General features: G+C 33.1%; 1 protein-coding gene across 1 annotated transcript in view; it reads right to left on the bottom strand.

Annotated features, from left to right (window-relative positions):
- KIF24 (kinesin family member 24) overlaps positions 1–15,661 on the bottom strand; it is a 53,304-nt gene that overhangs the window by 25,441 nt on the left and 12,202 nt on the right. The window contains exon 5 of the mRNA XM_051965854.1: positions 12,178–12,265. Within this exon, the coding sequence (XP_051821814.1) occupies positions 12,178–12,265 (88 nt within the window). The remainder of the gene's footprint in view (positions 1–12,177; positions 12,266–15,661) is intronic.

Below are 15,661 nucleotides of genomic sequence, written 5' to 3'. Positions count from 1 at the left end.
ATGGAACAATAAAAAGTCAAGAATCTCAAGGGAATTAATGAAAAAAAAAATCAAATGAAGGTGGCCTAGCTGTACCTGATCTAAAATTATATTATAAAGCAGCAGTCACCAAAACCATTTGGTATTGGCAAAAAATAGATTAGTTGATCAGTGGAAAAGGTTAGGTTCACAAAACAGAATAGTCAACTATAGCAATCTAGTGTTTGACAAACCCAAAGATCCTAACTTTTGGGATAAGAATTCATTATTTGATAAAAACTGCTGGGATAACTGGAAATTAGTATGGCAGAAACTAGGCATGGACCCACACTTAACACCATATACCAAGATAAGATCAAAATGGGTTCATGATTTAGGCATAAAGAATGAGATTATAAATAAATTAGAGGAACATAGGATAGTTTATCTCTCAGACTTGTGGAGGAGAAAGAAATTTGTGACCAAAGATGAACTAGAGACCATTACTGATCACAAAATAGAAAATTTTGATTACATCAAATTAAAAAGCCTTTGTACAAACAAAACTAATGCAAACAAGATTAGAAGGGAAGCAACAAACTGGGAAAACATCTTCACAGTTAAAGGTTCTGATAAAGGCCTCATTTCCAAAATATATAGAGAACTGACTCTAATTTATAAGAAATCAAGCCATTCTCCAATTGATAAATAGTCAAAGGATATGAACAGACAATTTTCAGATGATGAAATTGAAACTATTACCACTCATATGAAAGAGTGTTCCAAATCATTATTGATCAGAGAAATGCAAATTAAGACAACTCTGAGATACCACTACACACCTGTCAGATTGGCTAAGATGACAGGAAAAAATAATGATGAATATTGGAGGGGATACGGGAAAACTGGGACACTGAGTTGTTGGTAGAGTTGTGAACGAATCCAACCATTCTGGAGAGCAATCTGGAATTATGCCCAAAAAGTTATCAAACTGTGCATACCCTTTGATCCAGCAGTGTTTCTATTGGGCTTATATCCCAAAGAAATACTAAAGAAGGGAAAGGGACCTGTATGTGCCAAAATGTTTGTGGCAGCCCTATTTGTAGTGGCTAGAAACTGGAAAATGAATGGATGCCCATCAATTGGAGAATGGCTGGCTAAATTGTGGTATATGAATGTTATGGAATATTATTGTTCTGTAAGAAATGACCAACAGGATGAATACAGAGAGGCTTGGAGAGACCTACATGGACTGATGCTAAGTGAGATGAGCAGAACCAGGAGATCATTATACACTTCAACAACGATATTGTATGAGGATGTATTCTGATGCAAGTGGATTTCTTGACAAAGAGACCTAACTCAGTTTCAATTGATAAATGATAGACAGAAGCAGCTACACCCAAAGAAGGAATACTGGGAAATGAATGTGAACTATTTGCATTTTTCTTCTTCTTCCCGGGTTATTTTTACCTTCTGAATCCAATTCTCCCTGTGCAACAAGAGAACTGTTCGGTTCTGCAAACATATATTGTATCTAGGATATACTGCAACATATCTAACGTATATAGGACTGCTTGCCATCTAGGGGAGGGGGTGGAGGGAGGGAGGGGAAAAATCGGAATAGAAACAAGTGCAAGGAATAATGTTGTAAAAAAATTACCCTGGCATGGATTCTGTCAATATAAAGTTATTATTAAATTAAAAAAATTAATTAATGAATTAATGAAAAAAAAATCAAATGAAGGTGGCCTAGCTGTACCTGATCTAAAATTATATTATAAAGCAGCAGTCACCAAAACCATTTGGTATTGGCTAAGAAATAGATTAGTTGATCAGTGGAAAAGGTTAGGTTCACAAGACAGAGTAGTCAACTATAGCAATCTAGTGTTTGACAAACCCAAAGATCCTAACTTTTGGGATAAGAATTCATTATTTGATAAAAACTGCTGGGATAACTGGAAATTAGTATGGCATAAATTAGGCATGGACCCACACTTAACACCGTATACCGAGATCAAAATGGGTTCATGATTTAGGCATAAAGAATGAGATTATAAATAAATTAGAGGAACATAGGATAGTTTATCTCTCAGACTTGTGGAGGAGAAAGAAATTTGTGACCAAAGATGAACTAGAGACCATTACTGATCACAAAATAGAAAATTTTGATTACATCAAATAAAAAAGCCTTTGTACAAACAAAACTAATGCAAACAAGATTAGAAGGGAAGCAACAAACTGTGTGGTGATCTAGTTCAGATGGATCTGAATTGGTCCCTGTTCGGGCGCCAAATTGTAGTGAGCTTTTTCTTCTCAAAACACAGCCAGGTGATAAAAGTTCAGATCTTTTATTATCTCCAATATAGCCCAGTTAGCTTAGAGGCCTATCTCTCTGCTTGGTTCCAAGAGCTCCCTCCGAATGTTGCCAAATCCAAAGGTCTGGTCCTTCAGCCTCTGCCTCTGCTTTCTTCTGCCTCCAACAAGCACAGAGATGGAATGAATCTCTGAAATCTCGACTTGTAGCTTCTTCACTCTGAAGAACTTCTTCTGCCACCAGCCAGCCAAGTGGAAAATATTCTGCCTTGCCTCAGAGAGAGGGCTTCTGGCGTAACTCCGCTGAAATCTCGACTTGTAGCTTCTTCACTCTGAAGAACTTCCTTGACTGGCCCATTGAAGCTCTATTTATGCTAGTGCTCTTTGGCCTAAAGAGCTTCAAGGGAGGTGTGAACTCATTGAACTCCAATGAGTAAAGGTGTGAACACAAGCCTTGTATTAATTAGTTCTACTTAGTACCTTGTTTCAGGTTCTGCCCAAAATATCTTCTTGTAAGATTAGATCAACTTTAATTAGTTAGCAGTTAGTAAGGATTCCAACAAAACTGGGAAAACATCTTCGCAGTTAAAGGTTCTGATAAAGGCCTCATTTCCAAAATATATAGAGAATTGACTCTAATTTATAAGAAATCAAGCTATTCCCCAATTGATAAGTGGTCAAAGGATATGAACAGACAATTTTCAGATGATGAAACTGAAACTATTACCACTCATATGAAAGAGTGTTCCAAATCATTATTGATCAGAGAAATGCAAATTAAGACATCTCTGAGATACCACCACATACCTGTCAGACTGGCTAAGATGACAGGAAAAAATAATGATGAATGTTGGAGGGGATGTGGGAAAACTGGGACACTGATGCATTGTTGGTGCAGTTGTGAACAAATCCAACCATTCTGGAGAGCAATCTGGAATTATGCCCAAAAAGTTATCAAACTGTGCATACCCTTTGATCCAGCAGTGTTATTTCTGGGCTTATATCCCAAAAAAATACTAAAGAAGGGAAAGGGACCTTTTTGTGCCAAAATATTTGGGGCAGCCTTGTTTGTAGTGGCTAGAAACTGGAAATTGAATGGATGCCCATCAATTGGAGAATGGTTGAGTAAATTGTGGTATATGAATGTTATGGAATATTATTGTTCTGTAAGAGATGACCAGCAGGATGAATACAGAAAGGCTTGGAGAGACTTACATGAACTGATGCTAAGTGAAATGTAGCAGAACCAGGAGATCGTTATATACCTCAACAACGATACTGTATGAAGATGTATTCTGATAGAAGTGGATTTCTTTGAGAAACAGACCTAACTCAATTTCAATTGATCAATGATGGACAGAAGCAGCTACACCCAAAGAAAGAACACTGGGAAATGAATGTAAACTATTTGCATTTTTGTTTTTCTTACCGGGTTATTTTTACCTTCTGAATCAGATTCTCCCTGTGTAACAAAAGAACTGTTCGGTTCTGCATACATATATTGTATCTAGGATATACTGCAACATATTTAATATATATAGGACTGATTGCCATCTTGGGGGGGGGGGAAGAGAGAGAGGGGAAAAATTGGAACAGAAGTGAGTGCAAGGGATAATGTAAAAATTTACCCTGGCATGAGTTCTGTCAATAAAAAGCTATTAAATAAATAAAAAGAAGAAGAAAAAGACATTACCATTTTACTAATAAAAATGAAATCAAAAGTGATCCAAAAAAAAGTGTTATTACTATCTCCTTATTTATTCTTAAGACATTTTGGTTCTGCCCTCTCCATTCCAAAGGCCAATGATCCTTGCCAGAGAAAAAATAAAAGTAGCCTGAGAGTTGAACAGTTCTACCTTATCTTTATTGCCAATTATTTGCAGCCCAAGCAGCAATCCTTTCCTTTCTATGATACTTCTCTTTTACCCAATGAGCTTTAAAAAAACAAAAGCAAATTTTGCTCTCCTTGGTCTTCCTAACTGTATCAACTCATTCTAAACTTTAGCAATCATGATAGCCTTTTTATACTATGCAACATTTCTGTATTCAATTTCTGTGGCTTGCCCTTGCTTCCATTTTCTGTAATATATTTTAAGGATCTAAAATGACTTGTGAATTACCTCTGAATCTATATCAACTTTATCACATAATTTCTACCTTCTTATTTAAAATATTTCTCTTGGTTTCTTGTCATTCTTTTTAATTTCTTATCTCTCCTGGGCTGACTTCCCTTGAAGAATTTTAGTCCATGATATCTTATCTCTTCTTCCTCTGAAATATTTGAAATGTGTTCTATCAAAAAATCTAGGAAACATGCCCGACTCTACCCAGCTTTCGTTTCAAACTCTCGCAGGGAGTGGTTTCTTCCTGTTAATGTTCCAATAATTTCTATTCCAACAACCAATTCTTTCTTAGTACTAAGATATAGTTTCATAATAGAATTCCCCTTGTTGGCTCTTCCAAATTCTGAAGGATGAAATTACCATTAGGGCAAGTCAAGGAATTACTGGCTTAGCTATTCCACTTATAGAAATGAGAGCTCTTGGAAATATCAAGATATATGCAATGCCCTCTCAAAGACATACTTTTGTGTCAGGATCTGTTTCCCAGACTCATCCATATCTTCTTTCTGTTCAAATGCTTTACAGTATACTCTGATGACAAAAATCAATTCTATTTTTCCTTCCAAAGATGTTACCTATCCTGTTTATTTTGAAAAAAGGTATATATATCAAAGGCATATTCCACTTGTGAGTTTACTCTTCTCAAACTTCAGTGATACCTAGTAGACCAAATTTGTCTCCTTATATTAGGATCTGCAGTTCATTTTGCTTGTGTTGAAACTCTGGACATTTATACACATTTGAAGTCATGGATTATATTTATTATTAGGAATTGTTTGAAAGTTAAGTGGAATCCTTGAAATTAAAATTTAACAAGGGAAATGAGCCCAGGAATGATGGGAAACTTTCAATTACCTGGGAAAGAAAGAAAATTGTTGGAATATCTATCATTACCCACTAAAGATTAGAATTGTTTTATGTATAAACAGAGTTGGGAAATGATTGTGTTTCTGCTAGTCTACGAACTAGGTCCAAACATTATACTTTTTTTAAAGCCCTTCATTTTCAAAACATGCACAGATAATCTTCAACGTTGATTTACCCTTACAAAACCCCATGCTCCAAACTGTTTTTTTTCCCCCTCCCTTCTCTCTGATTCCCCCAGAAAGCAAATTCCTCTACACATACTTCCACAACTATCATTCTGCACAAAAAAATCAGATCAAAAAGAGGAAAATGAGAAAAAAAAAGTAAACAAATAAAAAAATTTAAAACACCACATTGTGATCCATACTCAGTTCCCATCGTCTCTTTCTGGGTGCAGATGACTCTCTCCATCATAAGACTATTGGAACTGGCCTGAATCATCTTGCTTTAGAAAAGAGTTACATCTCTCAGAATAGATTGTCACATAATCTTGTTGTTGTTATGTACAATGTTCTCTTGGTTTTACTGACTTCACAAAGCATCAGTTTATATAAGTGTCTCTAGGCCTTTCTAAAATCACCCCAAACATCATGCTTTTGGGGACTAGATCATCAGCTGGCATAGGACTCAACTACCCAAAAAAGCTAGATAAGAGTATCTGTCACTTAGGGAAGCACTAGGAAAATGAGCAGCTATGTTCTTAGCTTCACAATTTATGGTTGATTGTAATTCCAGGTATTCTTAAATAAATTTAAGTAGAATACATAAATCTTGAATGTGAATTATCTGATTTTTTTGGAGGGTCTTTTGGGTAATCAAAAAACTATGCCTTTATAGGACATCTGTTGCTCAGTGGTACGGTAAAGTAGACAGGAAAATCTGATAATGTCTTCTGTTAACCAAAAACTTTGTGAACTCCAAAACTAAGTCAAATGATATAAGTGGGGCTGAATAGGATGACATTGGCATGTTTCATGTGTTATAAAGAGAGAAGAAGTTTTGGAGAGGAATTTTAAGCTTTTTCTTTGCTTTTATGAGGGATTCCTGCCTGAGATTCTATTTTGACTTCACTAGCTAAGGTTTCTATGAACTAGATAGTACAGTGGGGCCTACAGATATGTGACGGCATGACACAATAAGTTCTTGAACTTAATATCTAAGTCAGGTAGTTGTTTCTGCTTTATTGACTATAGTGACCCTAATTAGCTTTATAGCTTTTAACCTAGTTTTAACCTAATTCTTAAGTGTTGAGAGTTGAGACAGTGTGCTACAATAGAAAGTGCTGGACCCTCCTAATCACTTAACCTCTGCTTGCCTCAGTTTCCTTATCTGTATAATGAGGATAATAGCATTTTTTTTTTTTTTTTTTTTTTGCTGAGGCAATTGGGGTTAAGTGACTTGCCCAGGATCACACAGCCAGGAAGTGTTAAGTTAATCTGAGGCCACATTTGAACTCAGGTCATCCTGACTTCCAGGTTGGTAATCTATCTACTGCACCACCTAGCTGCCGCTGCCGATAGCATCTACTTTTCAGGGTTGTTGGGAGGATAAAATAATCTATGTAAAGTGCTTAGTAAACATTAAAGAGCTCTATCAACGCTGTTATGCTTACAACTATTCTTATTTGTCATTATAGACCAGTCATCTCACTCTTCTGAGCCTGTTTTTACATCTGTAAAGAAGGGCTAATAAAGCTAAATAAGGGTTTCACACAAGAAAGTGAAGAAAATCTAATTAGTTAAGTTATATAAAGCACTTAAAAAACCTTCAAGTGCTCTAGAGTTATGACAATTAACATCAACAGTCTGACCAAGAGTACCTTGGTCTTGGACCTGGGCAGTTCTGTCTTATCTCTTGAAATATTAGGACATGACTCGGAATTTTTATAGAAAATGTGGACGGCGAAGTAGATTTAAATATATAATTTCTCTTAACTTTTCTAACTTTTTACAAATAATCTTTCTATTCATATCACAGAAATGCATTGAAGCATTTTGTATATTGATTTAACATTTTTGCCTTTTTCATTCAAGTTTTCCAATCGTTCACTTTAACAATCTTGTGGCATGATAGTACCTAGTATGAAATCCCTAAGAAGAAGGGGTTCACTTATCTTCCTAGGCTGTGGAAGGATGAAGAAAATTCCAACTACTAAGGAACTGGTAGAACAGTGATTTGTGATGAGACTGGATTCATAGGCTATGCAATTTCCTAAACAGGAGGACAGAAAGGAGAAGAAAGTAGACAGTCCCACAGATTACTTATGAGTTTGCCATTTTTAGAAATCTGTCAGTTCAATATGGATTATTTGACATTTCTATTATGAGAGCACCTCTTTTAAAGTATAGCGAGCCAAGCTAAATAACTGTGAATGATTCTCCTAAATAAGTAGGGCTTATGGGCCATAAAACCTTCAGAGGAGAAACCAAGATCAGATGATAGATGAAGCTATGAATTAGTACAACCATTCTGAAAGATAACTCAGAATTATGCAAATAAAGCACCTCAAATATCTTCCAGGAGGTCACTGACAAAATGAAAGACTTTATAAATACCAAAGTATTTGTAGCAGTATTTTGTAAGCAATACTTTGGGTATTTTTTGAGTAGTAAAGAATTGGAAAGAAAATGGATGCCTGTGAACTGAGGAATGCCTAAACAACTTGTGATACATGAGTTAATAATAAACTTATTAAGCTGTATGAAATGATGACTATAATGAATACAGAAAAGTAGGAAAGACTTACATGAATTGATACAGAATGAAGTAAACAGAATTAAGAAAATAATATATATAATATATAATAAATAAATAATATATATTATATAAAGCTTGGAATAATAATATAAAAGGAAATAACAACAATAACAAAACCATAGAAATGAATGCCACCAAATTATAAAAATCCAGTATGGCCTCAAAGGAGAAAAAATGAGAAGATACCAATACACTCCATTGCTGAAGTAGAAGATCTACAGATGTGGAAGACTGAATATAATTTTAGATCTTTTTGATATATTGTTTTTATTGATTTCTTCTTTTTCATTTTTTTTCTTTAAAAAATATTGTTTTTTACAAGGTGGTTCTTGGAAGGAAGGCAAGGAATACTGGATGAAATTTTAGGAATATAAAAACAATTTATGACAATAAAAATTTAAAAGTAAAAAAGAAAGCCAATGTTGCAAAATTATAAAAAACAAGTTTGGCCCCAAAGATGTGAGAAGGCACTTCCTCCCACTCCTCTGCAGAAGTGGGAAGTCTATATTTAAGGAATACTGCATGTAATGTTAGGTATTTTCAATGTATTGATTGGTTTTGCTGAATTTTATCTTCTTTTTCTTAATTAAAAAAAAAAAAAAAAAACAAACACAACACAACAAGAACCACCAAACAACACAACTTTATTTCAGGGGATGGATTTCTAAGAAGAGGGTAGAGATTCAGAGAGAAATCTAGGTGATATAAAAACAAGACATCAATAAAAATCTATTTAAAAGAATAAAATAGAAAAAAAATACTTAGATGAATAAATATAAAACAATGCTAATTTCTATGGAATATATGTTATTTCCTGTTGTACTCTAACTCATATACCAAAAAAGAATATGAATACTTAAGAAAAATGTCTCTGAAGTAGTGTACTTTGTATATCATGAATTTTTTAAAATAAGTTTTTATCGATACTTTCCATTTCTTATATCACCACAATATCTTGTATATCTTTCCCCTCTGAGAAAGTCATTCCAAATAATAAACAGTATTTTTTGAGAGGAAAAAAAAAGTCAATAACTATTATGTTATTATAATTGATGAATACACTGAAAAAGTTCAATAACATATACAATATTGTAATACCTGTGGACATTCCACTTCCATGAAGAGATAAGTAAGAAGTGTTTTCTCCTCTCTCTTATTCTAGACCTACTAGAACTTTACGATTTTGACACATTTACTTTTGATTTTTTTGGTTTGAATTGTTGCAGTTGCTGTATGTACATTTTGTTTTCTCACCCGTTTACTTCATCCTGCAATATTTCATACATATCTTTTCATGTTTCTCTGTATTTACCACATGCGTCATTTCTTAAAGCACAGTGATATTCCATTACATTCATGCACGACAATTTGTTTAGCTATTTTTTAACAGATGGACATCTACTTTGTTTCCAATTCTCAAGTATCAAAAAAATGCTCATAAATAATTTGGAGTACATAAGGACCTTTTTCTTATCAGTGGCTTCCTTAGTATATGCCCAGTAACAGAGAATCTGGTTCAAAGGATATGGACATTTTAGTACTTTAGTTGCATAATTTTAAATTGCTTTGAAAATAGTTATACCATTTCACAGCTTCACCAGAATATGTAATTGTACCTTTCTCTTACACAATGCCTCCAACATAGACTGTTACTAATTTTTTCTCATTTTTGCCAATATGCAAGGTGTTTTGATTTGCATTTCTCCTATTAGTGATTTGAAGCATTTTTTCATTCAGCTGTGAATATTTGGCAGTTATTTTGAGAGCTATTTGTACATATTCTTTGACCATTCATCTATTGGGAAATGGATATTAGTTAATAGTAAATATCCTCTTTAAAGTATTATTTCAATATAAATCATAAAAGATATTCTTATTCCTCCTCTTAGGAAAAATGTTCTGGGATAATAAAGGTCATGCCTATATACCAAGGAAAACAGATTACTAAAAAATCTTCTTGAATAAATTTTCACACTTGTTCCACTCTTATGGCTTTTAGCCTAGGAAAAGAATTGGAAATTCATTCTTTTCACCTGAAGTCTTCTACCAAAATGACAGAGAATGTACCACTCCGTAAAAGTTCCTAGGCAACAGGAAAAAATGAGGATATGGAAAGGATGTACAGGGAATAATAATATGAGGTGATAGATCCTTCTTCTGGCTTCTCCTCACTGACTTCAAACTTTTAAAGATTATTTCTCTAGAGATTTGTCTATGTTGAAACTCTTCCACCCACTTGAAATGTTTTGTTTTGTTCTTCCCCCCTAGAGCCATCTGAATCCTCCAAAGGCATATGAATTTTCCAGTTGGGCAGTTTGGTAGCAACTCAGGCCTCAGAGGGATCACTGCAAGACAGATGTGGTTATGATACAGCACGTACCTTTGCAATTGCCAGATGACTGCTTTTCAGCCAATAATAGGGATTTTGAAAACTGGCCAAATTTAAATGCTTTCTTCAGGTTTTAGCTTACAAGACTCAAAAGGCAAACAATTATACCACAAGAAAATCCCAATACCCATGATGAATTTGAAAAATTATATCTCTTGTATTCAATTCAAAGATATGGAGAAAATTAAATACCTATAACAAAATTACTCTACCTGATCAATTTCCAGACCTGACTCTCAAATTGGGAGATTTATTATTTTTTTAAAGCGACATAAAAAATTTTTAAATGACTCCTTCCCTTAGAAATCTTCACACCTACTAGCTCAAATATAATCCTTAAAAAATAAATAAGTAGCTTTGGCCAGACATAGTGGTATATATCAGTAGCTACTGAAGGAGGCTGATGGTGATGGATCAATAGATCCATCCTTGCTTGAGAATTCAAAGCTTGGAACATTCAAGCTTGAGAATTCTGAGATGCAATGGGATAAGTTGAATATTTTCACTTATACTAGTAGCCCCAAAGAGTAAGGGGAATGCCTAAGGAAAGGCCTAAGGAACTACTCAACCTGAGTAGTTGAGAATAAAAGCAGATAAAGCTTCTCTGACAATCAGAAGAAGAATCAGGTTCATGAATGGCCCCTGTACTTCCTGCCAGAATGAGAAACATAGATTCAGTCTCAAACAAAGTTAATTTACAAAATTTTCTTCTAGGCAAACTTCCATTGAAAGAGACCTTATGCTAGAGGACTGGGAAGGTTATCTATGGTCTCTTGTTATCTAAAAGACTTTAATCTAATCAGGAGTATGATGAGATAGAGATGAGATATATAAAAAAATTCAACTGTAGTGAATAGGTATGTCTTGAAGAGGAGGTAAAAAAAATACACCTTTCTCTTTTTCACAGAAGGGAAGAGAAAGAAGTATGGATATTGAATATTGCACATACTGTTAAGACTCAATTGATTACATTGGTTTTACTCCTTTTATTTTTTTCCCACTTCTGTTTTTATTATATAGCATGGCACAAGGAGAAAGGATGCATTCTGAAGTGAAGGAAACATAAAAATGAAAGATATTAATAAAAAGTAAAAATAAGATATATACACAATAATCAACAATAACAAAATGGTATAGTATTGGATCAGCAATGCACAGACTTTGTTGGAAAGAAAGATATAGAATAGCTTTTCTGGAGTAAAAACAATAAAAGATAAAACTGGAAAGGTTGACAGGCACTAGTTTGTGGAAGAACTTTCCTTTTAGAGTAGTCCTCTATAGATTAACCTGTATAATGGTACTTACCTACTCCAAGCAGATAAGATAACATCATGACTTTTCAGCATTCTAGAAATGATTGCTAAAAAAGTTTCTTTAGAGAATCTCCTTGAGATATGGAATGTCCATAAGAAGAAAGTTTAATAAGTATGGTTGTGGATAAAATTATTCTGACAGGAAAGTGTGTTGAAACATTCTTTAAAATTAATCTTTAGAGGCTGTAGGGAAAAGCTTCTTTCAACTCCAATGACAGAATATTCTGAACCCACTCAGCTTCCAAAGTATTATACAAAATAAGCAGTACCAAAAAATGAGGAATCTTGTAAGAGATTAATATTTTTCTTTGCAAATAAAAAAATTCACTTAAATTTTTCTTTTTACTTTGCTTAAATCCAAAACCTTTAAGTTAACTAGTAAAGTGAATATTTCTAATTCTTTAAACACTTAACAGTTAAAAGTAGCAGTGCTGAAATGGCAAATAAGGCTTACCTCTAAAAGTAGATCCACACTATCCACTGGAAGTTCTTGGAGTCCCACTATCTGTACAACATGTTTACTATCTTCTCTTGCAAAAAGTCTGTAGGAGCAAGAACAATGTTAATGAAGATCTAACTAAAGGCAACAAGAAACACCTACCAGGTTCTATGTTTCAAAGTCACATAAAAATGAGAACCAGAAAATTATTACCTATATTTAGAATATAAAGCTAAACCAGTATTGTTAAACCAGAAGGAAAAAAGACCATCTCTTATTTACATTGCAGATTTAAAAAAAAAAAATCTGTTAAAAGGAAATTGATGTTTAAAAAAAAATCTGTCAAAAAGAAATTTATCAAGGCTAATAATAGTACCACAAAACAATTTAAATTAAATTTAGAAATACCTTTTCAAAATCTAAACCACGTGAATCTATAGAATCTATAATTCCTAACCTACCTACATCTAGTTTCAACATTTCTTTTTTTAAAAAAGTAAGGTTAGTAGTAGTAGATTTAAAGTCTTCTACTAAAATTAAGGGACTATTTGAAAGCTTGAAGAGAAATGATAAAAATTTTTTAAAGGAGATAAGTTTTATACTTCTAACAATTTAAAAATAAATTGAATAATTATGTTGGCAAAGTCCTTCAGTATTTTTGAACACTTCAAAAAAAAACTGCATTTCAAAGCTACTTCCCCCACTGTCCCAGTCCTATAAAATATATCTTGATAGTTTTATTTCTACAGTACTAAACCTTCATGAAAATAGTTGAAAGGATCTCAGTGGACATCTAGATTAAAATCAGTTAAGTGAGATCTGGTGGTACATGTCTATATTCCCAATTGCTTTAGATCCTAAGGATCTCCTGAGTTTGGCAGTTATGCCAGTCAGATTCCATGTTAACTTAGGCATTAATAAAGTGAGACCCCAACAGTAGGGGACTTGCAAGGTCAGCTAAAGAGGGACAAATCAGCCCAAATCAGAAATGGAAGAAAATAAAGTACCCATGTTGGTCAGTAGTAAGATCAAGCCTATGAATAGCCCTATACTTTCAGCCTGGGTGAGATAGAGAGACTTAGTCTATTAAAAAATAAATTAAAATAAAAATGAGAAGATATGTCACTCAAAGAAATGCCAACCTGACCTATTTAAACCATCTGTTCACAGTGAAAAATTATAAGTAGATAAAAGAATTGATATTGGTACAGATTATCACCATTTCCTAAGGAAGTTTAGTAAATCAGCTGCAACTACTAATAGTCCAAAAGAGTTTAGGAATCCTAACAATCAGCAAATGTTCACCAAACAGAAAGACAAGATAGCCAAAGGCAAGACTGATTAAAATACCTGTTCTAAAAGATTATGGAGAAAGATAATGGAAAATAATCTATGAATACTGTTTTATAAAACATAAAGTAATAAGAGAAAAGCAGATTTATACAAAATTAATAAGAGAGCCAACTAAAACAGATTATTTTGAGAGTATTTAAGGAAGAAAATAAGAGGACAACAGATGAGAAATGTAAAAGATCTCTAAAAATTCCTCTAAGAAGATCACATAATCAATCAGATGGAAACATGTTTTCCACAATCTTCTGCAAGCTAAAATCCTCTCTCAAAAGCAAATATACATAATTCTAGAGTAATTTAAGGTAAATCCATAAGATAAGAAAGCAGAAAATACTTTTCATGAAATAATATCAAATAAATGAAATATTTAGAATTACTCCATAAGACAAGTACCAATGTAAGCATCTGTAAAGATGTTTGGAATAGGCAGGAACCTGGAAATAAGTAAACATGTCATTTTCCAACTATAAATTAATCAGTATTTCTTGAGTTAATCTTCTACCCAACAATGTAAATGGTCAGAGAACATAATTTTGTCTCTGTGATCAGATGTAAAAGTGCCTTTAAAAGGATCTTTTGTCATTTATATCAGAGTTAAAATCTAGAAAAATACTTTTTTTCTAAATCTTACAGCTAAAAATCAAGCAAGTACTCAAACTGTGGTTTTTCAGTGTTTTTGACTTTAAATCCTAAATATTCTTTCCACTGTATCATAAAAATAATACTGATACGGTAGCAGCATCAAAATTTTTCAACTAGAATGTACAGTTTTTATTAGCCATATAGCATAATTACTACAGAGTAAATGTGACTAGGTCAAAAAGTATAAGAAATTATAACATATTACTTCTTGGAAAAATTTATAATCAATCATGAAAGTATGTTGTCAGATCCATGATTGTTTAAAAATTAAACCTTCTGAGAATAAATGCCAGTATATATTTTTTACAGAATATTTTGAAACAACTTAAAAAAAAAAAAAGCATTTCATTAGGTATATTTGAAGCTTTCTGAGAGAAAAATGAAGAAAACAGAGGAAAATAAACTTTTTAAGTATTTATAATATAATAGGCTTTTGGATCAAAGAGGAAGAGATAAAAAATTCTGGCTTCCTGAAATTACCTTGATGATCAGGAGAATGGACAAAGTCCTTAATGTAAAAGTTCTTAAATGATGAAAAAATGAAAAATAATGAAACAATGTGTAACAGATTAACTTGTGTGGTTTTCAGATCAGATCAAGTTAGAAACTGTAGCTGATCCACTTTCATAAAATAGATTAGATTAGGATCAAAGGATCTTTTACAAATTAAAAAAGACTTTAAAGATGAGAATATATTCCAATGTGGAAAAACTGGAACATCGATACACTGTTGTTAGAATCGTGAACTGATCCAACTATTTTGGAGAGCAATCTGAAATTATGCCCAATGTGTTATTAAATTGCTTATATCCTTTGATCCAGCAATACCACTATTAGGTCTGTTTCCCAAGAACTGATATGTTTAAAAATATTTTTAGTAGCTCTCTTTGTAGTGGCAAAGAACTGGAAATTGTGGTGATACCAATCACTTGGGAATGGCTAATCAAGTTGTGGTATATGATTGTGATGGAATACTACTATGATCTAAAAAAATGATGAGCTGGTTGATTTTGGAAAAACATGGAAAGGCACAGGAAATAATAAAAAGTGAAAAGAGTAGAAACAAGAGAATGTTGTATATAGTAACAGCAATACTGTTTGAAAAACAACTGTGAATGACTAAGTTACTATTATCACAAATATTCAAATCAACCACAGAGGATGGATGAAAGAAAATACGATCCAGTTCCAGAGAGAGAACTCATAAACTGAAGTATGTACAGTATAGTTTCATACACACACACACACATATGTATATATCTGTGTTTAATGGTGGCCTACTCTACTGTGGAATGGAGAGATGGAGGGAAAAAAGTACAAATTAGAGAACAAAAGAAAACTCAGAAGGAAGCACAGAAAAAGAGTTGTTTTGAAAATGATGTGTAACATTTATTAGGTTTTTTTTTTTTAAGTAAGCAATGAGAAATGGTGTGAAATCCATTTCTTTGTATTGTGCTATGTAAATGGAAAGATTTTTTTTGTCTTTTTTGTATTTAAGTTCAAA

Source organism: Antechinus flavipes, chromosome 1, assembly GCF_016432865.1.
Source record: "Antechinus flavipes isolate AdamAnt ecotype Samford, QLD, Australia chromosome 1, AdamAnt_v2, whole genome shotgun sequence".
Classification (NCBI taxonomy): Eukaryota; Metazoa; Chordata; class Mammalia; order Dasyuromorphia; family Dasyuridae; genus Antechinus; species Antechinus flavipes.
The sequence above is the reverse complement of the archived record's forward strand: the minus strand, read 5'-3'. Positions and strand labels throughout refer to the sequence as shown.